General features: G+C 41.3%; 1 protein-coding gene across 3 annotated transcripts in view; it reads left to right on the plus strand.

Annotated features, from left to right (window-relative positions):
* The first annotated feature begins 9,934 nt into the window (after nucleotides 1-9,934).
* The window catches only part of fez2b (fasciculation and elongation protein zeta 2b), a 43,092-nt gene continuing 27,422 nt past the window's right edge, over nucleotides 9,935-25,604 (plus strand). For all 3 annotated transcript variants that reach the window (XM_066697494.1, XM_066697493.1, XM_066697495.1), the window contains exon 1: nucleotides 9,935-10,340. In XM_066697494.1, the coding sequence (XP_066553591.1) occupies nucleotides 10,027-10,340 (314 nt within the window). In that variant the 5' untranslated portion in view covers nucleotides 9,935-10,026. The remainder of the gene's footprint in view (nucleotides 10,341-25,604) is intronic.

Consider the following 25,604-nt stretch of genomic DNA (forward strand, 5'->3'; position numbering starts at 1 on the left):
GGCTGGTATAAGTTACTCCTGCCATGATGATGATGATGATGATGATGTTGATGTTGTATCTTCCCACTGACACTGATGGCTGGTATAAGTTACTCCCGCCAGAGATTTCCATTAAACAACATTCCGCTGCATCTGCCACTATGACGTCACAAACATGATAACATCGGTTCTGCATTTGAAACATAATATTATAACACTTGGATTGCGGACATTGAAGCTTGTGATATTGCAGATTCTGATCATAACGATGGAAGTCCCGGTCTCATCAAACTTAGTTGCAGGTGAGGAAAGCCGTACGAGTTGTCTTTATGGATGTGCAGTGTAGTCTAAGTCTTTATCAGTTCAAATTAGCGCTGCGCCGGTACAACCACTCGGTGTAGAGTGACGATTGTGTTTTTCACGGTGTGGTATCGACACTCCGACCTCTAGAGTCGATGTGTCTGTATTGATGTATTGATGTATTGATGTATTGATGTATTTATTGATCGTGAGAGAAATCACAGGGTTTGCGCTGAACGGACACGGATGCAGCTCTGAGCTCGGGCCTGTAGAGGGCAGTGAGCAAAACAGCCCGATATACCGCAAAATACCCCAAACAAACACAGCCCGATTTACCGCAAAATACCGCAAACAAGCACAGCCCGATATACGCAAAATAGCGCAGCTCAGCCGGTCTGCCGTCCTGAGGGCTCAGTTTCTCCGGGCGGCGCTGCGGTTTTGCTGCCTCTGTCGCGTCAGTCCTTCGCCGGAGCGCAAACGGCTCATTGCGGCACTTTCTCTCCCAGTAATGAAGTTTCCTCCGCGGAGAAATAACACCTCAATCAGCTCAATAAATACATTTCACACAGTTGTAATGTAATCGCAATACCAATCGTCCAGGCGTGGAGTACACGCTCATATTACACGTACTGTGTTATTATAACCTGCTGTCCACGAATAGTGCAGCTCTGTTACAATGGCAGACGCTGCGCTCGCCGGGCGGCTGGGCTGCTGTCTGTGTTTCTGTCTGTTTCTGTCTGTGTTTCTGTCTCTGTTTCTGTCTGTTTCTGTCTGTGTTTCTGTCTGTGTTTCTGTCTGTTTCTGTCTGTGTTTCTGTCTCTGTTTCTGTCTGTTTCTGTCTGTGTTTCTGTCTGTGTTTCTGTCTGTTTCTGTCTGTGTTTCTGTCTCTGTTTCTGTCTGTTTCTGTCTGTGTTTCTGTCTGTGTTTCTGTCTGTTTCTGTCTGTGTTTCTGTCTCTGTTTCTGTCTGTTTCTGTCTGTGTTTCTGTCTGTGTTTCTGTCTGTGTTTCTGTCTGTGTTTCTGTCTGTTTCTGTCTGTGTTTCTGTCTCTGTTTCTGTCTGTTTCTGTCTGTGTTTCTGTCTGTGTTTCTGTCTGTGTTTCTGTGTTTCTGTTTCTGTGTTTCTGTCTGTGTTTCTGTTTCTGTTTCTGTGTTTCTGTCTGTGTTTCTGTCTGTGTTTCTGTGTTTCTGTTTCTGTGTTTCTGTCTGTGTTTCTGTCTGTGTTTCTGTTTCTGTGTTTCTGTCTGTGTTTCTGTCTGTGTTTCTGTCTGTGTTTCTGTCTGTGTTTCTGTGTTTCTGTCTGTGTTTCTGTCTGTGTTTCTGTTTCTGTGTTTCTGTCTGTGTTTCTGTTTCTGTGTTTCTCTGTTTCTGTCTGTGTTTCTGTGTTTCTGTGTTTCTGTCTGTGTTTCTGTGTTTCTGTCTGTGTTTCTGTGTTTCTGTCTGTGTTTCTGTCTGTGTTTCTGTGTTTCTGTGTTTCTGTCTGTGTTTCTGTCTGTGTTTCTGTCTGTGTTTCTGTGTTTCTGTGTTTCTGTCTGTGTTTCTGTGTTTCTGTGTTTCTGTCTGTGTTTCTGTCTGTGTTTCTGTCTGTTTCTGTCTGTGTTTCTGTGTTTCTGTGTTTCTGTCTGTGTTTCTGTCTGTGTTTCTGTCTCTGTTTCTGTCTGTGTTTCTGTCTGTGTTTCTGTGTTTCTGTTTCTGTGTTTCTGTCTGTTTCTGTCTGTGTTTCTGTCTGTGTTTCTGTCTGTGTTTCTGTGTTTCTGTCTGTGTTTCTGTCTGTGTTTCTGTGTTTCTGTCTGTGTTTCTGTGTTTCTGTCTGTGTTTCTGTCTGTGTTTCTGTTTCTGTTTCTGTGTTTCTGTCTGTGTTTCTGTTTCTGTGTTTCTGTCTGTGTTTCTCTCTCTGTTTCTGTTTCTGTCTGTGTTTCTGTGTTTCTGTGTTTCTGTCTGTGTTTCTGTTTCTGTCTGTGTTTCTGTCTGTGTTTCTGTTTCTGTGTTTCTGTCTGTGTTTCTCTCTCTGTTTCTGTTTCTGTCTGTGTTTCTGTTTCTGTTTCTCTCTCTGTTTCTGTGTTTCTGTTTCTGTTTCTCTCTGTGTTTCTGTTTCTGTTTCTGTCTGTGTTTCTGTTTCTGTGTTTCTGTCTGTGTTTCTATTTCTGTGTTTCTGTTTCTGTCTGTGTTTCTGTCTGTGTTTCTGTCTGTGTTTCTGTTTCTGTGTTTCTGTCTGTGTTTCTCTCTCTGTTTCTGTTTCTGTCTGTGTTTCTGTTTCTGTTTCTCTCTCTGTTTCTGTGTTTCTGTTTCTGTTTCTCTCTGTGTTTCTGTTTCTGTTTCTGTCTGTGTTTCTGTTTCTGTGTTTCTGTTTCTGTTTCTGTCTGTGTTTCTATTTCTGTGTTTCTGTTTCTGTCTGTGTTTCTGTTTCTGTGTTTCTGTTTCTGTGTTTCTGTTTCTGTTTCTCTCTCTGTTTGTGTGTTTCTGTTTCTGTTTCTGTGTTTCTGTGTTTCTGTTTCTCTCTCTGTTTGTGTGTTTCTGTTTCTGTGTTTGTGTGTTTCTGTTTCTGTTTCTCTCTCTGTTTGTGTGTTTCTGTTTCTGTTTCTGTTTCTCTCTGTGTTTCTGTTTCTGTTTCTGTTTCTGTCTGTGTTTCTGTTTCTGTGTTTCTGTTTCTGTTTCTCTGTTTGTGTGTTTCTGTTTCTGTTTCTGTGTTTCTGTTTCTGTTTCTCTCTCTGTTTGTGTGTTTCTGTTTCTGTTTCTGTGTTTCTGTGTTTCTGTTTCTCTCTCTGTTTGTGTGTTTCTGTTTCTGTGTTTGTGTGTTTCTGTTTCTGTTTCTCTCTCTGTTTGTGTGTTTCTGTTTCTGTTTCTGTTTCTCTCTGTGTTTCTGTTTCTGTTTCTGTTTCTGTCTGTGTTTCTGTTTCTGTGTTTCTGTTTCTGTTTCTCTGTTTGTGTGTTTCTGTTTCTGTTTCTGTGTTTCTGTTTCTGTTTCTCTCTCTGTTTGTGTGTTTCTGTTTCTGTTTCTGTTTCTGTGTTTCTGTTTCTGTTTCTCTCTCTGTTTGTGTGTTTCTGTTTCTGTTTCTGTTTCTGTTTCTCTCTCTGTTTGTGTGTTTCTGTTTCTGTTTCTGTTTCTGTGTTTCTGTTTGTGTTTCCGTCGCTTTGTTGTTGTTTTGTTTCGGAGTCGATTTTCCACTTCCCGCTCCTCGCGCGCCTCGCGTTCAAAAAACGCCTCCGTTCACGTGTTTAACACACCCAGTGTGTCACAAACAACACCTTCATGCGCGTCTCGGACACAGCGACACCCAGTGTGTCACAAACAACACCTTCATGCGCGTCTCGGACACAGCGACACCCAGTGTGTCGCATGAAACACAGTTCACACACAGATGTCACCGATTCTCATCAATAAAGAATCAGTTACGCATTAGGCTCTATTTCTGATCACTGTAATCACCTTGCCAGTACAAACTGAATTTACTGTTTTCCAAATACAGGTCTGTTTTTTTAATTAAACATAAAATACCGTTATTGTTAAAATCCAGAAAGCAATACAATAGATTATATTAACCTATGCTAATGAAATTGTCTTATATGAAGTGTGTTGTTGTTGTGGTTGATAGTTTTGTTTTGTTGTTTTTTAAATATCCCACATGTGAAAACCCAGCTGTATGAATGGGTGATTGTATATATATAATGTGACACTGTGATAAGGGCACCTGCTAAGAAATATATTATTATTATTAATAATAATAACAATAATAATTATTATAGAAGTAGAATCTCTAGATTAGGTTTATCTGTAGACAAATCTGGCAGTAAAATGTGCAGAAAAACTTAAGTTAATAGACTGATCGATGATGGTTTGCCTCAGCTTACCCGTCCAGAGTGAGGAGAAATGGCAGGACGGCAGTTAGAGAGAAGGGGAAGGAGGTGAGGGAAAACGGCAGGAAACGGAGGAAGAACGGCTCCGGGAGTGTCAAGAGAGGAGAGCCGAGAGAAAAACAGCGAAAGCAGCGAAAGCGAGGGGCAGCAGAGAGCAGCCCGGACAGAGAGCAGAATCCACCCGCAGGGAGAGCCGTGCAGGACAGGCCTTCAGCGACTCAGAGCGCAGGGGTGCTCAGGCCAGAGGCGTGCTCAGCGAGTGGCAGCAGCCCTGCTGTGAGCAAGGAGGAGAGGGCGAGCAAAAAAGCGAAACTAGAAAGACCTACCTCTGGATGCCCTCTACACCCGGAGAACGAATCCTCTTGCCAGGGTGAGCAGCAGAAACCCGAAGGTGAGCACAGCGGGTTCGAGACAGTCATGTTCAATATTTAGCACACATGCACATCCTGTCAAAGACCCAATTCCAAATCCAGGTACTGGATCTCAAACACAATCCAGCATTTCAGGACCTGCATGTATCCAAGTGTACAGCTGGGAGAGCACGGCTCCGGTCAGCATGATCTCTTGACATCACTAATTATAACTACCATTGCACCGGCCTGTAAATATTCAGCAAAACTAGGCATTTCAAAAGACGAGACTCCTTGACAGGACACTTACTTCTCAAATACTATGTTCTCAAAAACGGCCTATTTCCCCACTGCTGAGTGTGATCATATTCACACATTTTACACAACAAAACCAGCACTGTTCCCTGCAATGCTTTAGATGTTTATACAACCATACAAGTGTGTGACATAATGAATGTCTAGTTCTTAAATCCACATCCACGCGCACATTTCTATTTCAGACAAGTTCTCAGACTTATATGAGAAGGGGGAGCTGCTAGGGACAGGGAGTTATGGCTCGGTCTTTGCTGGGATCAGGAAAGCAGACAATCTGCCAGTAAGGATTTTCACTCAATTTCTTTGCCTCCTTTCTGAATCTACAGTGGAGCATAATTATAAAAATATCGGTATATTGTCCAAAACTACCAATTTTAGAAGTTGAGTATAGTACAGTCATGTAGACCTTTTAATAGGTTTAATATTTAATAAGTATTATGGTAAAGCTTAATGTATTACACTTCAGTAGGTACACAAGCGAAGAGGAACATTTAATTGTATTAACATAGTTGGAGCTTAGAAAAAAAAAGAAAAAAGATTGCAGGGCATCTCTCTATTAAAAGATATACAGTAAAGTACATTAAGAGACACATAGTTCATATAGGTTTGCCATCCCTTTTCTTCACAAGAGTAAATCCTTAATCCTAACTACAACTCAGCCCAGCTGTGCCATACAGTGTATGTAACAGATAACTTAATATCATGTTTTTCTGTTTCTTTCCTCTCCATTAATGCTCTGTCAGGTCGCAGTGAAATACATCGATCGCACGTCTGTAGCAAACTGGGCAACGATGGTGAGTAGGTTTCTTACCAAACAAAACACAAGAAACAGAGTCAAAGATTCGAGCTGCCTCTGAAATTAGAGACAGGAAAGGTGGCGATATTATATTTTAAGCCATGGCAAATTTAGAAAATAAGAAATATATGACCTAAATATGATATAATGTGGATTAAGCAAAAACAAAAAACCACCCGGGCTATGGCTATGGCTCTGGTGTCTGTCTGTGTGGAGTTTGCCTGCTGCCTGTAGTTTAAACAGTGCAGTTGTATTACGATGATGATGATTATAGTTATTATTTGATATATCTGCTATCCTCTCTCTCTCCAGCCTCAGCAGAGGGAGCCAGTGCCCTTGGAGGCTGCGCTCCATCAGCAGGTGTCTGCTGCCCCGTCCTGCCCCGGTGTGGTCGGGCTGCTGGATTCATTCACTGAGCCCGAGTCCTGCCTGCTGGTGCTGGAGCGGCCCGTGCCCTGCATGGACCTCTACGATTTCGTGATGCAGAAGGGCGGCCACCTAGACGAGCCCATGGCCAAGGACTTCCTACGGCAGGTGGTGCAGGCGCTTCAGCACTGCCACACCCGTGGAGTGGTCCACCGCGACCTCAAGATGGAAAACATCCTTGTGGAGAGCATCAGCCACCGCCTCAAACTGATTGACTTTGGCCTGGCGAGCCGCCTGCGGGATGGTTTCTACAGAGACCAGGCCGGTGAGCAGCGGCACAGTGTTCACACACAGAAGGCATGGATGCCACCAGAGAAATGTCTCGATGCCCTGAGATCAGTCTTTCATGGCACTTCATACGTGAAGACTGGAGATCCGCAGTGTTTGGGGATCTTATTGGAATTAAGCTCGTTTTAATAACAATCATCGCTGGAATTATGATTCTTCAGAATGTTTTTGCTGCTTCACAGGGATGAGTTTCTCCGTGTTTATGGAATAAACACATAGATACGTGTCTGTCTAGTTAGTAAACAGTATATAAATATTCTTAATATACACATTTTGACTTTCTTAGCTTAGCTATGGTAACTCGAGCCACGGACTCTCTATATATTGTCAGCTCTTCCTTTAGCAGACTTTTCTTCCTAACTTGTTCTCCTAGGTACTCTTGAGTTCTTTGCCCCTGAGACAGTGCGGGTTGGACGGTACCGGGCGCTTCCTGCCACAGTGTGGTCAGTGGGAGTTCTCCTGTATGTCCTGCTTTGCGGCTCGTACCCTTTCTGTGATGGCCGCGCAATTATACAGGGGAAGCTCTCTTTCCCCAGTGGACTCTCAAAAGGTGAGGGGTGCTGAGAGGGACTTTGTTTAACTGCACGACCCCATGCCAAGTGACAAGCAATATATTCACACCCTGTGAACACACTCCCCATGGTACTGATGTTATACAACACAGGTCAAGCCTAAACCAATACTGTAACTGCCGTATCAGTCAAAGTAACCCCCCCCCCCGACCATTGTGTGCGAGTTAAGATCATTATAAAAGTAATTTTAGTATTCATTGTTCAAACATTTGTGTACATTTAATCCCCTGCTCCACAATGTACATGATGTCAATGGCACAGAAATACCTGCCTGACTAATAACCGCAGTGCAGCTCACCTGACAGAGGTGACTCTGATATTCGGAGGCTCCTCTTGGCCCAGAGCTGAGACCCTTGTTTCCCTCCTGACAGATTGCTGCGACCTGATCCGCAGCTGCTGTAATATGACTGCTGCCAGTCGGCCGACCCTGGAGGAGATCCTGCTCCATCCGTGGATGGCATGAACTGGAAACCGCTTCCTCAGCCTCGCCTCAACACCCTGCCGAGAATAATACTCCTGCACTACAAAACGCCATCATCAATACTGGCTGTGTTTACGTAGAGAGACAGCAGTGAGAATCAATCAAATCAAATCCTGCTGGTTGTTTTATGTGTCTATAGACACTCAATATTACATGTGATTTAGAGTAAAACTTGTGATTCTTCTGATCACGCTCTTTTGCTATTATTAACTACTGATTTTACTTTTTTAATTATTTGTTGTGTGTTAGTTTTTAATGTGCTTAAGTTTCATTTTTTAATTGTAAAGTGCATTCTGATGTCCTCAACATGAGAGGCACTATATAAAATAAATGTTATTACTTTTTATACTGTGTTATGTACATTAAAATACTGTACTTAAAACAAAAACAATCATTTCATACCATTTATTTGAAAGGTAACACTAAAGTAAGAATTCAATTAGTTATTCAACATCTCCCTCTGGAGGACCACGGTAACACTGCACATATAGAGATACATTGGTAATAACTAAGGGTTCGGTTTGAGGAACAAAAATAACAATATAAATATATAAATATATAGGCATATAACTCACAATTTCCAAACACAAACTTATCTTGTTTTGCGATGCACCAAGTTAAACAGAGAACAACACCAAGGTGCAATACAGAATATAACAATGTTGAACAGCCCAGATTCGTTCTCAGCAGCATGTTGCTTAAAATCCATAAATAGACAACAGAAAATGAAACACTGTAAAGGTTTATTCAACATGATTCATATTTGGATTTCGTAGTCATATCGGCATTAGATGAATGTCTACAGCAGAGGTGGCTAACCCTGGTCCTGTAGAGCTGCAGATTTTTGTTCTATCCAGATCGTTAATTGCTTAATTGAACAAATTGTGGGTCTTAATTAGGCAAAATGTCCCTGTGTTCAAGGTATCCATTGATTGGTAATTAAAAGAGACCTGGAAAACCTGCAGGGTTGCAGCTCTCCAGGAACAGGATTGCCAACCACTGGCCTACAGTGTTTGTTTTATACAAAGCAGGTGTCTATCACTTTCAAAGCTCTTGGCAGTTTTGCGTGAACTTCACATTCCCTAGGCACCCCATTGGTAGGGCCAGACGAGCAGGTGTCCACATACTTTTGGCCATGTAGTGTATCTTAAATGTTTAAGATTAGGGTTGTTTTTCTACTGGGTTAACTGAATCGCTTATAGATTTGTTTGAGTCTAGTTTGAGATTTTGGTGTTGCCTAGGGTTGGGGTTCTGGCTGCAGTTTGGCCATAAGAGGGGGCAGGTCCTCTACTGATGTAAAACAATAGGTAAAAGTGAAAAGTCTTTCCTTTCTGCAATGCAAATGCAAATATGAGTATATTCACATTTTCTTGTGTTACAACCTGACAGGTCCCACAGTTGGGTAGTGCATTCAAAGTAAAGATAATACCATGAAGAACAAGGAGCTTTCAAAACAACTCTGGGATAAAGTTGTGGAAAGGCAGAGATCAGGGGAGGGGTATAAGTCATTTAATATACCTTGGAACACAATCAAGTCCATTATTAATAAGTGGAAGGTATATGGCACCACCCAGAATCTTTGAAAGACAACTTTGAAAGACCTACAACATGGGTGTCAGACCTGGAGGGCCAAGTGTCTTCTGTTTTTTGTTCCAGTATAGCTCTTGGCTCCTTAATTGATCTAATTAAATGATTAATTGGATTAATTGAACACTTGTCTCTGGAAGCTGAAATGTTATGCGAATACAAAATGTTCAGTAATCAACATTTTTTCTTACCAGCTGTAAAACTAAAATGTGAAAGTCTTAAATAAGCCTATCAGAGAAAATAATTGTGCTAATTGATTAATTGATAAATGAAAGCTGTTGCTGGAACACAAACTTGTAGACACTGCAGGGGCCCAGGACTGGAGTTTGACACCCCTGACCTAGAGATCCAAGTCTGAGACGGGAGAAACTCTTTGTGCCAGCAACAGCTCAGGTACAAATCCGGCCTGTGTGGAAATGTGGCAAAAAGGAACAATTTGTGGAATTTGAAAATGGTGGTAAATGATTCTATAGTCTCATGAAACAAAAATCTAACTATTTGGACAAAATATTAACAAATAATTCAGTGTACTACCAGACACTGATCGCTACACAAATAAAGCCTTTCCCTGTTGTTTTATTTGAATTATTTTGCATAATTAATAACTTAATCATTAGAATAGTGAAGTAGGACAGATTATAACGAGCGTGGGGCGGCTGTGCATTTTTCCTCTCATGAGATCAATTACATGTTTATCGATAGAGCTCTGTGCTTGGACGAGTACAATGCACAGACAACAGCACCGATCGTAAAATCACACCCAGCCCTCTGTGCGCCAGGCGAAGGGCAACCCGTTCCAGCCAGGCAGATATACCACGTTCAAGTAGCGCAGATTTCCGCAGGTCTGCACGGCTCCACCAATGGGATCGGCGGGATTCTGCAGCTCTGTGGAAATATGCGCAACAATATGCGGCTGACGTCAGGAGCCAGGCAGACGCTGATTGGCTGCGGCTGACGTCAGAGCCCCTCTCCTGCGGCGCGGCTCGGCCCCCTGTTTGGCTCAGACGCGGCTGCGGCGGCGAGGGCAGCGGCGACACTCACCCAGAGCGGAGCGCGTCCCGTCGGCTTCCTGCTGCAGTCATGGCGGCGCCGCTAGCGCAGTTCGACGAGGACTGGCAGGACTTCTACGAATTCAAGCCGGCCTCGGGGCCCCAGAGCCGCCTGGACCAGATGAACTCTAACGTGGCAGGGGATGCGCCGCCGGGCCTGCTGGAGGACTTCTCCGAGCTGGACAACAGCTTCTCCGGCGAGATCGGCAGCTTCAAGTCCATGGAGGACCTGGTCAACGACTTCGACGAGAAGCTGACCGTGTGTTTCCGCAACTACAACACCAAGACGGAGAACATCGCGCCGGTCAAGCCCATCACCGAGGACAGCGTCATGAAGGACGACGAGTGAGTGTCCGGCCGGCAAACACCCCTTTAATTAGGATCTACACCCCTTTAATGGGACGCCCGTGTAGCAGGGTTACCTTAAGCCACTCACTCGCATCTTAATAATAACAATATAGTACTCATTAATAAGTGACTGACAACACTCTCGGCTCTGGTGTTGCTTCCTCTTTATTGGTTGTATTTATTTGTCCATAACGATGACTGGCTTCCTTCTCCTGTGGCTGATTTGGTATTAAAGTTAAAGGTAAAGCGTGCAGCTGCCATTGAGCTTGAACAGGAGTTAGCCAGGGGGCTGTTTCGGCAACGCGCATTGTCCTGTGCGACTGTGTGGGTATCGTAATAAACACCGGTTTCTGGTCAGTAAGCATTGGAAACAGATCCGTGTCCTGTATAGAGGAAGTGCAGCTGGATTTCAAGGCCAACCTTGCTGATAATTTGCCCTTTTTCCCGGGTTGGCATTCCTGGCATCGCCAGAGAGAGGACCCCGGGTTTGAAAGACTTTGGCAGTGCTTTAGTTGTGACGTCATAAATTGCGCCCAACTTTTTGTTTGCGTTTTTGTAATGCATTCTGGTTGAATTGGTCTGTTTCACTGAGGAGACCGACAGTTGATACATAGGGTTTGTACACTGTAGTGTGTTTGTCAATCTTCTCATCTGTAGGCTACTCACTGATCATGATTTTTGGTTGTAGACTAGATGGTATTGAATCTGAATTATGCTGACATCAATTGGGGGGCAGTGCAGTTGTTTTTAAGGATATGTCCTAAGTTAGGACTGTAAATACCAGGGCTCAGTGCAGACATACAGGACAGCAGCAACAGTGGAGTAGTATATACAGCTCTGGAAGAAATGAAGAGACCACTGCACATTTGTCTTAAATCAGCATCTCTACATGTATGGCAGCCGTTCCATTCCAGTCATGTTTTTATATGGAATTTGGGAGAAATATTGTCAGTAAAACAAAAAATGTTCATTTTACCCAAACACCTAACTATGCATAGTAAAACCAGAGAAACTGATAATTTTGCACCGGTCTCTTCATTATTTCCAGAGCTGTATATTTCCCCCAATAATATTTTTGAAAGACTGTCCCTAGTACAAGCGCCTATATTTTGGCAAGCACCATTAACATTTGACTGTGGTTTAAATCCAGGAACCCACAGCATTGAGAAGGTGTGTGTGTGGGGGGGTATTGCTAGGTTAGGGAATGGGAATTGCTTGGACTGATTTGCAGCCTTTATAGATCATGCGCCTGGAGCTGAGTTTGCAGGGCGCTTGTGGTTGAGTGAATCAGCCTGCGTTCTGTCCCTTGAGGTGCAGGTTTAAACCACATTGCTCTTAAGCTTTGCAAATGTAGGGGCCAACATTGAAATGATCAGGCAAGTTCCACAGAGCAGGACCGGGGCTTGTATGGCTGTTGGAAGGTGTGTGGTTGGCAGGTCTGTCTGAAGGACAGAACTTACATACGACCCTGCAACCTGTTTCAAATGACTGGACGGTATTTACATACACATTTGACATGGTTTTGCAACTTTCGCTTGTTTTTAAATGCTATTGAAAATACTTGTCTTTCAGAATATGCGATTACCAAGTGAAATGCAAAAAGTTAAAGTTTTACAGTTAAATGGCTTTTGTGTTGGTTGTGCGAGTTGCAACGGAAGAGCCATCAAAACCGATCAAATTTAATGTTTTCTGGCTATTCCCATTGAAGAACTAAATCTTAATTTTGAACCATTTATTTTTTTACTCTTATCATGTAGTGTCGTCAGATTCATATTACTGATTAATAAAATCTGATGGTGAGGTTGTATACACCGCTAACTTGCACTGACATTCTCGGCAAACCCTGTAATCCCAATGCCCCCGTGCTGTGGCCTCTGCAGACTCATTATTGTTGAGACTTTGAGAGACTGAATCTTTCACTTTGAAACTCAGTCTCAGTCATATTTAAAAGAAAACTGCTAGTGTGTAAAGTGGTTTGTATGCTTAAGAGGATTTTCTCTCTTTAAAGGAAGGGAAAACTTATTTGTTCCAACTCCAGATCAGTTCTCTGTGATTTTGCAGGATAGAAGGCTGATGTGATGATAAAAAACCAATTAACCAAGGCCCTGTACTGGGAATTTTTCATGTTACCATTATGATTTAGTCTTCCTTCAACTTATTTAACAAGTATTCATGACGGATGTGATTTTCATGCATTTCTTGGCTGAATCTGACATATTCCATGAAACCAGCGTGTTAAAGCATTTTTCATTTGTATAGATCATGGGCATTAATTATGTGCAATGTTTTGTTTGATACATTGTTTTATTTCACAGAAAGCATTGCAAATTGTGACCTGTAAGACAATTTTCCTAACTAGAATATGTTTGTTTTCAAAGAATAGTTTGTTTTCAAGATTTGCAGTAGAGTGCAATGGTTTTGATTGGATACATTTAAATAAAGGAATAGAAAAGGTTGAAGTTCAAGGTGTGCTAAGTTTGGAAATATTAGTGTGTTCCCTGTTACTGAAAATGTTTGGTAAACATGCAAGTATCTTAAACCTCCAGTCCTCAAATTCTATTTTCAGAAAGACTCAAGGGGAAGATCTAGAAATATTATCATTCAGAAGCACCTGTAAGGAAGCATAATGTTGCTTTGTTCACAATCCAAATGGCAGATTCAAACCTCACCCGCAGTGATGATTTGTGATGTCCTTTTTGTCTTGCAGTATTATTGTATAGTACAATTAGGACTTTTTCTATATCGCTGACATAAAAGGCGCAGTCTTGTGTAATGGATTGTGTATTCTTGCATAGAATACTGCAGCACAGTGTAGTTACTTAATGTTGAAAATACAATAATCTGTGAAGGCAACTCTTTACACTTGATACGCTACAAAACAAGCATGGACTGATCCTTCCTGCTGTCTGTCAGCTTTGCTGCCCTTCATTGTCAGACAATCCAGGCTGTAGTGGAAGCCCACAAAATCCTATTTTTTGACCCCCAACAATAATGACTGCCACAGAAAAAGTCAGTCTCTACCTTGTGGTTTGATTTGGAAAATGAATTTGTGTTCATCCAAAGAAGTGATCTCCCTGCACCCTTAATGAGATGAGCAAACTCAGTTGACATCATTTAGGCCTCTGCAGGCAGGTGTCACTGGAAAGTTACCTACCCAGATGTGCATTGTTTGACTCCACTGAAAACAGCTGTCTGCTGTCTGCGATGGTTGCCAGAGGAGCCCAGTCTAGTCAATCTACTGAGAGGGTTTTTTCTGGATAAAGGATTGTTTGCTGCATTTTTAAGGGGGGTTGTTTACTTTATTTTGTTGTGGAGGGTAGTAGTGTGTTTGCTGTACCAATGCCCTATGGCTGTTACTTTTATTTCTCCTCTTTCAGCATGGGCTTCTGTTAGAGATTCTGAATACTATTCATGTTGCATTTAGACTATTTTCCTGAGAAGTTCAGTTAAACTGTGGACTACGGTCACCTTTTGGTGTGGGCTAAGGTTAGGATAGAATTTCTATGTAGTTCACTGATTTCGGTAAAGATTTGGGTGTGCCAAATGGACCAATATCTCGATATTCTGGTGTTGGTTGTAATTGTAGTTTAGGTTGTTTAGGCTTATAATGGTCTGGGCTATTGATATTATACATTGGTATATAGTGTCAAGTTGTGCACTAAGCAGCGTCACAATTCAACATAAAGATGCTGATTGTTTAGGGGTCAGGCTACTCAGTTGTTTTCCCTGTATGAATTGATAATTTGGATGTTTAAGCAAAATATCATATCATAAAATCTGTGATGTGTGGGTCAGATATAATTGTTAACAGTTCACATTTTTAGTATACAAAGTAGTTGTTTCATGGTATTTGCCAGTACAGAAATAGATCTTAAATTTTGCATGGCAGAATTCCATCCCTGTATAAACCTGGATGTGTTGTACTTTAAATCCTTAGCTTTTAAAACACTAGGCTGTGTCTACTAGCTGGAAAGACATGGTCCTCTGTGCTGCAGGTTTAGCACTGGTTTGTTGCCAACCTTCCTAGCGTTTGTATCAGAGAATTCGATGTTGGAGAAGGATTTTGACTTGCGTCACGATCGAGCTGGCCATTTCACTGGAAGCAGGGATTAAGCTGGCAAATGCTATGAGATTGTTTCTTGCACAGTGTTAAATTTGAGTGATTTCCTGGATTTCTGAAGGCTGCGTTAGACTGTCTTGTTAAATCAGGCTTTTTTTGTGGGTGGGATAATTGCATATTCACTACAGACTTTGTTTTTAATGCTTTACTTCCCCTGGTTTGTTAAAGACTGGCAAGTTCCTTTGTTTGCCATGTTTTGACCACTCTGTGTGTGTAAGAATAATTATTTTCAGCAGGATTTGACGCATCTACTGTGCTGAGCTGCACTGCATTATATCAGAGGAGGTGTCTATGGAGAAAAATGCAAAAATAATAAATTTTCACTTATGGATGAGGCCTTCTTTCCAGTTACTGATTTTATATTTATAGAAGTATAGATGTTTGCATAATCCTGCTTCATTGTGTAGGAGCAATTTCTGTGCAATAATATCCCCATGTGGAAGATCGCTTAAGTCCTGAGAGTGGCCTGGATTAACATAGTGATTGGGGCAATGCAAATCCCCCTGCCAAGATTGCTGCTTTCACTGGTACAGTGAATTAATGCTGGACCTGTGTTTCCAGTGTGTACTGGACCGTTTCGACTCAAGGATTTATGGCTGATATAGCATGACGAGCAAGTGACACATTAGGCAGGACAGTGATACAGTCAGTGTTATATAATATGTGAAAGCTCCTTTTTGGCAGGAAACCCATTTTGAAGGATCAAGAAAAGCAAGTCATTATTATTATGTTTTATTTGCAATGGCAGTGATATTAAAACATTGCTGATTTCACTTTTTGTTTTTTTAAATGTTTGGCATTTTTTAAAGGAAAAATAATATCTATCAGCAAAAGTAACCTGTTTAGTTGAAAAGTAACTAGCATGATATGCTGTTATATCCTATTCAGATGATTTCCATGTGAATTTGTATGGCATGATAATTGGCATGAGAAGAATCATTCTACTCTGTTCAGAAAAGCAAGTTAATAAGTCAGTTATCTGAATATCAGTAATACAATGTCTTAGTCTTTTATAGCATTTGATGTTTACACATTTGTGACTTGGGATTGTGTAAATTCTTGTAGTTGGAAGCCAGGTAAAAGCTTAGATTAGTCCATAGGAGTTAATCTTGCATCTTTTTCTATAGACAGGCATTGGTTTCCCAGCCCATGCCAGCCCTCTTGGCCAGTTTTCAGTCAATTAAGGTTTTAATTTATAGCTTGCTTCTCTCCATATGATATCTGTTTTGTTTATACTCTGCAGCTCAACCCCCACCACCTTGGTGACCTTTAGAGCAAGCATACTTAAAAGACTAAACCTGTACAGTTTGATATTTAAACCTCTAAAGGGTACAATATAACCTGCCTGCACTGCATGTTACAAGTGCAGTAATTAAGAGTTTCATATGGATTTAATGCCCAGTCATTTGGCCTTTTCTCTTCCCCACATGGCTACATTCCTTTGGAAGATTTGACTGTCATGCCCCCTTGTGTAAAGATCTACAGCACACCATACTGATGTCAACTTTCCAGAGTCTGAGAGATCCAACTATTAACAAGTCTGTTGGACCAAACCTGTGCTTACCTTGAGGAAGTTTTTCGGCTGGATTGCTTCTTTAACCTCAATGTTTTGCTGATTAAGAATAGTTTTATTCTTCCCTCTGATGAATCTCATTAACCTATTTATTTTAATTGGCGTATTGACCATCCAGTGATGGGAGAAGGTTTTGTCAATGCAAAGTCTACACAGCTGGTGCCTTGAATGATTTTTGCCCAGAACCCCAAAGGCCCCACACGGGCAACCCCAGAGCCACGGACTAACCGATGGGTTGTTGTTGTTTTTCACAGTTCGTAGACTCCCAACAACAAAGCTTCCCCCAGAGAATTCTTACACACGCGTCTGCTTGCCACAGGCTTCTAGATCAAGCTAGATCATACAGAAGGCTTGGAAGAAACAAAACCGAGGATTTGAAACATATAAATAAATGGAATGCTAGTTATTTTAAAGCATGCTTTGTTCGTATCGGCAGCTGCTTCCATGGACGATGTAGTGACTACACTGGAGGATGGTCTATCTTGAAATGTGGATCACTCGCTTGTTCTTGCTGTCTTTACTGTGCATGTGTGACAGGATTGACACGAGCGTGACTGACATTAAATCGGGCTCAGCCCCAGACTTTAAGGCTTAGATGTCTGTAACTGATTCCAGGGTGCTAGGCTGGACCCAAAAGCCATCTATCATTCCCCCACTCCTCCTCTCCCACCGGCACATCACAGCAGGCCTTAATGAGGCCCTTTCAGTCAGTTTAAGATGCTTTCAGGGGGGACCCTTTTTATATTGTAATTGCCTTCTAGGAAACAAATTATCACCCAATAGAGACTCTCTCTGTTGGCGCTTCTTAAATAATGACTGTTGTGTAGGGTCTTGTTACCTCCTTTCTTGTGTTGCTGTTCTTCATGGCTGTGTGTAAGACAGATACGCCTATTATTACAGTTATCTTTAGTGGATAGCCTGCGTTCTGCATTTTATTCATCTCCGCCACGGTACAGTCTCTGAGCTGTCATCTACATGATTAACCTCCGTAACCTTTCTCCAGTTATAGAGCGATGTGCATTGAAATGAGCCAGGGCAAAAAGCAAACGCCACCTTCTTTATTATCCGCCTGCTTGCTGTGCAGAGATGCTGGACTGTCGTCACACTCTGTGGTACCACAATCAAATGGGTACGGCACAAAACAGTAGTTCATGTTTCCTGGGAGGGGCATAGAATTGAATTGAAATTGAAGAACAAAGGGTTGGAAAATGTGTGCTTATTTGTTTGGCCATTTGTTTGTTAGCTTTTAGTTGGTCTTGAATTGTTGCAATGTCCAGAATAATGCTTCCAAGTAAGTGTCAACCTGTATCCAATGTAATTATTTTTGATTGTTTTTTGTACAAATAATCCTGAACACATTGGATCTCTTCTGCTTTAGCCACCATTCCTCCTGTACCTACACTGCAGCAGCACTCTGGCTATATAACTGGCCTGGGGCAGTTTGTTTGTGGTTATGGACAGTCATCCCCTCTAGGATGAAGAATGAGCTGCTTCAGTGAAAAGTGCTCATACACCCCCCACCCCCTTTTTTATTATATCTGACAGGTTCCAGTCCTTTTTATTTCTAAAGTGATTCATCTTGCTGCATCTGAATGGCTTTGCTTGGTTTAAGGATATTTATGCTCTGTTTGCTTCAGAGAGCAAAAGAGATGCATACATATTGGTGGGTAGATAAAATGTGATTTATTGCAAGCTGCAATCTTAACAAAGGCCGAGAATTCGTCTGCACTGTCTGGTGGAGGAAGGTCCCTCAGGGAATGAATTTTACAGATCACATCCAAAAAGGTGCCATTTTACTCCGCTTGTTACTATTGTTGTTCTTATGAATAAATATTTCTTAGGATGATAATAGTTGTGACCTGGTTTTAGTCTTCCTTGCTTTCCACTCCAGAGGCGATTGTGCATTTATTTCATGGCTACAAATTCAAAGCTTCTCTTTTTAGGACATACTGCCCTCTTAAAAACAAATTTAAAAAGAAACAGCATTCAGAAAAGTCGTCACCTGTCTTATTACAGAAAAATGTTCAGTCTTCCGTTGTCTGGAGGGATAATGTTAAGCCTCTTCTCTATTACAATGGGCTTCAGAGGTCCTTCAAACTGACTGACTAAATTTACAGGACAGCCAACTTGGGATTGGTCTTTATATAGGTAGATTAGATATAGAGATATACAGTACAGTGCAAAGGTTTTAGGCAGGTGTGAAAGAATGCTGTAAAGTAAGAATGCTTTCAAAAATAGACATGTTAATAGATTATATGTATCCATTATGCAAAGTGAGTGAACAGAAGAAAAATCTACATCAAATACATATTTGGTGTGACCACCCTTTGCCTTCAAAACAGCATCAATTCTTCTAGGTACACTTGCACACAAAGTCAGGGATTTTGTAGGTATATAGTCAGGTGTCTGATTAAACAATTATACCAAACTGGTGCTAATGATCATCAATTCAATATGTTTGGTGAAACACAATAATTAACTTAAACACAAACAGCTGTGTAGGAGGAATAAAACTGGGTGAGGAACAGCCAAACTCAGCTAACAAGGTGAGGTTGTTGAAGACAGTTTACTGTCAAAAGTCATACACCATGGCAAGACTGAGCACAGCAACAAGACACAAGGTAGTTCTTCTGCATCAGCAAGGTCTCTCCCAGGGAGACATTTCAAGGCAGACAGGGGTTTCCAGATGTGCTGTCCAAGCTCTTTTGAAGAAGCACAAACAAACAGGCAACTTTGAGGATTGTAGATGCAGTGGTCGGCCAAGGAAACTTACTGCAGCAGATGAGACAAATCATGCTGACTTCCCTTCCCAATCTGAAGATGTCCAGCAGTGCCATCAGCTCAGAATTGGCAGAATACAGTGGGACCCTGGTACACCCATTTACTGTCCAGAGAAGTCTGGTCAGAAGTGGCCTTCATGGATGACTTTTGGCCAAAAAGCCATACCTCTGATGTGGCAACAAGGCCAAGCAACTGAACTATGCACGAAAACACAGGAACTGGGGTGCAGAAAAATGGCAGCAGGTGCTCTGGACTGATGAGTCAAAATGTGAAATATTTGGCTGTAGCAGAAGGCAGTTTGTTCACCGAAGGGCTGGAGAGCAGTTCACGAATAAGTGTCTGCAGGCAACAGTGAAGCATGGTGGAGGTTCCTTGCAAGTTTGGGGCTGCATTTCTGCAAATGGAATTGGGGATTTGGTCAGAATGAATCGTCTTCTCAATGCTGAGAAGTACAGGCAGATACTTATCCATCATGCAATACCATCAGGGAGGCATCTGATTGGCCCCAAATTTATTCTGCAGCATGACAACAACCCCAGACATACACTCACCTAAAGGATTATTAGGAACACCATACTAATACTGTGTTTGACCCCCTTTCGCCTTCAGAACTGCCTTAATTCTACGTGGCATTGATTCAACAAGGTGCTGAAAGCATTCTTTAGAAATGTTGGCCCATATTGATAGGATAGCATCTTGCAGTTGATGGGGATTTGTGGGATGCACATCCAGGGCACGAAGCTCCCGTTCCACCACATCCCAAAGTTGCTCTATTGGGTTGAGATCTGGTGACTGTGGGGGCCAGTTTAGTACAGTGAACTCATTGTCATGTTCAAGAAACCAATTTGAAATGATTCGACCTTTGTGACATGGTGCATTATCCTGCTGGAAGTAGCCATCAGAGGATGGGTACATGGTGGTCATAAAGGGATGGACATGGTCAGAAACAATGCTCAGGTAGGCCGTGGCATTTAAACGATGCCCAATTGGCACTAAGGGGCCTAAAGTGTGCCAAGAAAACATCCCCCACACCATTACACCACCACCACCAGCCTGCACAGTGGTAACAAGGCATGGTGGATCCATGTTCTCATTCTGTTTACGCCAAATTCTGACTCTACCATCTGAATGTCTCAACAGAAATCGAGACTCATCAGACCAGGCAACATTTTTCCAGTCTTCAACTGTCCAATTTTGGTGAGCTTGTGCAAATTGTAGCCTCTTTTTCCTATTTGTAGTGGAGATGAGTGGTACCCGGTGGGGTCTTCTGCTGTTGTAGCCCATCCGCCTCAAGGTTGTACGTGTTGTGGCTTCACAAATGCTTTGCTGCATACCTCGGTTGTAACGAGTGGTTATTTCAGTCAAAGTTGATCTTCTATCAGCTTGAATCAGTCGGCCCATTCTCCTCTGACCTCTAGCATCAACAAGGCATTTTCGCCCACAGGACTGCCGCATACTGGATGTTTTTCCCTTTTCACACCATTCTTTGTAAACCCTAGAAATGGTTGTGCGTGAAAATCCCAGTAACTGAGCAGATTGTGAAATACTCAGACCGGCCCGTCTGACACCAACAACCATGCCACGCTCAAAATTGCTTAAATCACCTTTCTTTCCCATTCAGACATTCAGTTTGGAGTTCAGGAGATTGTCTTGACCAGGACCACACCCCTAAATGCATTGAAGCAACTGCCATGTGATTGGTTGGTTAGATAATTGCATTAATGAGAAATTGAACAGGTGTTCCTAATAATCCTTTAGGTGAGTGTACAGCGACAGTCATTAAGAACTATCTTAATCGTAAAGAAGAACAAGGAGTCCTGGAAGTGATGGTATGGCCCCCACAGAGCCCTGATCTCAACATCATCGAGTCTGTCTGGGATTACATGAAGAGAGAAGCAACTGAGGCTGCCTAAATCCACAGAAGAGCTGTGGTTAGTTCTCCAAGATGTTTGGGCCAACCTACCTGCCGAGTTCCTTCAAAAACTGTGTGCAAGTGTACCTAGAAGAGCTGATGCTTTTTTGAAGGCAAAGGGTGGTCACACCAAATATTGATTTGATGTAGATTTTTCTTCTGTTCACTCACTTTGCATTTAGTTAATTGATAAATATAATATATTAACGTCTATTTTTGAAAGCATTCTTTACAGCATTTATTCACACCTTTTTCACACAAAATGTTGCACATTACTGTGTATGTATGTATGTACGTATGTATGGATGGATGTATGTGTGTTTTATATATGTATGTGTGTGTGTATGTATGTGTGTGTATATATATATGTATATGTATGTATATATATATATATATATATATATATATAATGTATAATAATTATGTACTTATTTAATTATTCTTTCCCCCATTCGAATATCATCTGATTCATAATGGAGGAAGTCGATTCTTGCACATCTGGCTTTGCTATGTTCTGTCTTTGCCTTTGGTGGTTTGAATCTGCCAAAATAGTGTCAACAAAGAAATCAGTATTTTGCAAAAACTGCCAATGAAATTAGGAATCTGACATACAACTATTCTAATACTATAGATTTTTCAGCAAAAGTGATTAGTTCTATAAGTGTTTTTGGTTGTTGTTGCTTGTTTGTTTTATTACTTTGCATCATGTGTGTCTGCATGCATTTGCCATTCTTGGTAAATTGTAGCAAAGTGAAGTAAGTTTGGAGCTGTTTGACACTGCCTCCCTCCGTCACTGTGCTGTTGCTGAAAGGGATTGTCCTTGAAAACAGCAGCAGCAAGGTAGCAGTGCTTATAGAGCAGCACACACTGAAAGTCACTTCCTTTTGCCGTTTCTCAAGGCAGTGTCCTAGTTAGCACGGCTTACGTAAATGGAGAGCTGTGAAAAACCCTTGAATCTTTGTTTGACAGGGCTGGAAAATGACAAGCGGTACTCCCATCTCTTGCAGGGTTGTTTTGTGTTGTGTTGAAACAAACTGTATTCTGAATTGCTTTAGTACTCAATGCATAAAAACCAAAACAAATGACTGACATGATTCTGACATGACTGAGAGCGAGAGTGAGAGTGTTTCAGGTTAGGGATTTGTTTGCTGCCTCCTGAAAGTGACAGACATTTTGCCTAGACTAGCGCAAGTAAGTGAAAGAGAAGCCACAGTAGATATCTGACATATTTCAACCAGTAAATGCAACAATCAAATGGCACATAATGCACATGATTAGACGATAAAAGTAGGATTTTATTAAATACGGCTCAGTGGACTTTTAACAGAGGCAATCAGTGTGGTAGTTATTCCTTGACAACGTCATTGCAGTGTCAGTCTGGCTTAAATTTGTAAAAACAACGGCAAAAAATCAAATCTAAATCGGGACTCTGTGGTGGACGGACCATATGGTGCTATTCATCTGCCACTTCTCTTGAGGAATCCATAGCATCTGTTCCTCGTATGGAGCACGGATTGCAGAGAAAGGGGACTCTGACATAACACCTGCGAACAAGACTCCAACAAATTGCAGCACTTGGGCCCGACTGGGGGGAGGGGGCATTGGGGATGGAGAGGAGCCAAGCCCCAGAACTGCGCAGTTTAGACTCCTTTTCTCTGGATCTGCCTGCACCAGGGAGAGGGGAATGAAAGGGGAGTGTATTCCCGTGGCCGGAGACTACAGCTGTTGTATCATAAGTTTGCTTGCCAGACACAATTGGCTCTTTCAATCATGCGTATTGTCTGACACAGGGCCCTACTGTACAGAGCCCACACTTCCCTACCTTTTTTGTGTGTGTGTGTGCCAGTACTGTGCTGTTAATACGTGAAATTAAAATGTCAGGAAAGCCACTGTGTATTGTAAAGCATTACCATACTAAAATGAGCAAGTCTGACTTATACGACACAACACCAAGCACAAAATGGATCACACCCAAGCATCAGTACCTTGTAGCTTCATCTTGCACATCCTGCAGGTAATGTGAGGCAACATGTTTACATTCAATCACATAAATAACTTTTCACAAAGCTGTTTATAAGAAAACATGTCATATAGGGGAAGTGACCCAATTAAGCTCACCAAAATCTAAGATTTACATGTTTTCTTATAAATATGTGAATTTCTTCCCAATAAAGTGGGTATTAAATCAAAGATTAATCTCTCATCTATCTCTCAACTTATTTAATTGCTAAAGTGAAAAGTCCCCTATTGGCTTATAAGGTACATATGTACCCTTTAAGCCCATGTGTCCCGAATAAGCCCACAAGAGTTTTAACAACAAATACTTCAAATTGTATTGATTAAGCACTTAATATTTTATAGATTATTGAATTCAGACTGCACATAACCAACCTAACCAATTAAAATTGTGTTTTTATATTATCTGAGACTAATTTCCTTCACATGGAATTGTTGCACTTGTAGAGGCAGTTTGCTCTGCTGGGGTGCTGGTTGTTGGGCTTGGGGCCGGGGCTGTTGGGGCTGTGGAAGTCTGCACAGGTGCTTCAGAAAAAGAAGCATAATTTGTGGACACTTGTCTGTCCACCCGGTTCTGGCTCAGGGAATATTCCAGTGCTCTCAAGCCAGAAAACATTATCTAGTTTCGCACGGGAATTCCTCCTTTCAAATTTTGTCCCTGCTAACACCGGAATGGCAGTGCAATTCTTTCCTCCATTACCTTTTGATTAAGGATGAATCGATCGATCGTTATCGGGACGTTGGCAAAAATATATCGGCTATTGACCGATTGCTTAAAAATGGCCGATATTTGTCACTGATATTTCTATCTGATTTTATTGTGTCTAACTAAGCATCCAACTAGTTCTATTGTAGTCTTGTGTAGTTTTAACAAAATATGAATGACGAACACAAACTGCAGTGCAGTCACCCGCTGACCTGCTCTCATTCTATAGGTCAATAAATAATAGGAAAATATTGGATATCGTTATCGGCCCAGAATTCTCATATTGGTGTATCCTTACTTTTGACTTCACCAAACACTGTCTTGTCCAGTGGCTGGAGGATGTGGGTGAGGTGAGATGGGAGCCGGAGAAGCACAACCCCATGTTCTCTGGCCTCGGTTGCAAGTGCCAGGGAAATATCTGACGCGTGACTGTCAAAAATTTAAACTCTTGGCAATCCCATGTCAGAGATCTTTGGCAAAAACTGCTTGTCAAAATACTCTTGAAAATTATTCTTCTCTCTCCATGGTGATCCGCATGAAATTCACAGTAAGCATCCATCGTGTTATTGCAGTCCCTATAATTTTTTCTCTGCCTACCCATTTTGTCCCCATAATGAAAAAAAGGTGAGTAGTTAAGTTCATGAATGAAAAGGATGTATTTTGAGTAATATTAATACATTTTTAATATAATATGGGTCCTGGGCTTAGTGAGCTTATTAAGAACAACAGTGGTCCGTGGGAAATTAACCTCAATAATTTTGTATAGCGTTAATGTAAACATGGAATATCTTTAATACATAAAATGTGTTATTTTATACAACTTAGACCATGTTTATTATTGTTGGTACACCAAATTAAAAAATTATTCTGCTTTCAAGCCATGTGCTAATAGGCTTTTCAAGGGCACTGTTCCTTTTAAGCCCATATGACGAAAACAATTATGTTTTTAGATTATAATAATTGATAGAACATTAGTTTTAACTGAAACATCTCAAATGTTTTGATTTGCTATGGTCATCAACAGTTTTTCTCAAGTTTTGTTGTTCGACTGCATCTATCTGTGTGACCATCATTCTGACAGTGTCCCGCGCTCGCTCCGGAAACTCATGAAATATATATTTTTAAATGCAAAATAGTGCGTTAAAATACCAAGCAAATCCATCATATAAGGTTTAATTTGATTTATTAATCTCTTCATTTTATAATTCTTATCAATATTCACCAAGTTTGGTCACCAAATTCCAGAAAAATTGCTTCTTGGGAGGGCCCCTCATAAAGTAAAGTGGCACAGTGGCAGCACAAAGTCATACATAACTCAAGAACAAAATGTGATTGGCTCCAAATAAAAAGTAACATGACAGAAACAACTTTGTGCATTTGCTGTGAACAGAACATTCTTCTTTTTGTGTATTTCAAAATAAAAGAGCAAGTGGGCTTGTATGTTACGTGGGCTTAATTGGGTCACTTCCCCTAAGTGATTTATTCCTGTTTTTTTATTTTTTGGATTTGTAAGGGATTTATAATGAGACTTACACTTCTTGGAACATTACTGGGAAGTATTAAGTTTGCTATTTGTGGACTTTAAGGGATTTGTGTAAGCACATGCAATAATGTCAATGTTAAAAGGAGAAATGTTTCACATTAAGTAGATTAATTCTAGCTTAATGTGATTTATTGAATACTATCCTAAGATCCCTGCTTTTAATAGTTCTGAGAAATCTAAGACTTTTTAAAATTTTAAAGGGTTGATTTTGATGTAGGTAAGCAGTACACCTTTTTCATAGTTTATAGGTCTTAAAGCGAGTATAATGTGTGTGTTAATGAAGACTCCAGTTTTATTCTCTGGAACGCATGAACTAGATCACCACTGTGAATTATATCAGAACTGAGATTACCTGGAACTTATTTTGGCAGTATGTACAGTAGCATAGACCTCAATGGTTGTGATTTTGTGATTAGCCCCTTTATGTGCCATTGCTTTTGTTCACTCATCTATTTGATCAAGTTAAGGTTTACCTATTTGTGTAATGTTAACACCTTGTAAATACATTTCACGTTCTGTATATACAGATAGACTATACAGCAAAGGTTTGCTCTGGCAGTCATGGCAGTGTTAACACAGCTCCTGAGACTTATTAAGAGGGAAATGCGAT

This window comes from Amia ocellicauda, chromosome 1 (genome assembly GCF_036373705.1).
Source record: "Amia ocellicauda isolate fAmiCal2 chromosome 1, fAmiCal2.hap1, whole genome shotgun sequence".
Taxonomy (NCBI): domain Eukaryota; kingdom Metazoa; phylum Chordata; class Actinopteri; order Amiiformes; family Amiidae; genus Amia; species Amia ocellicauda.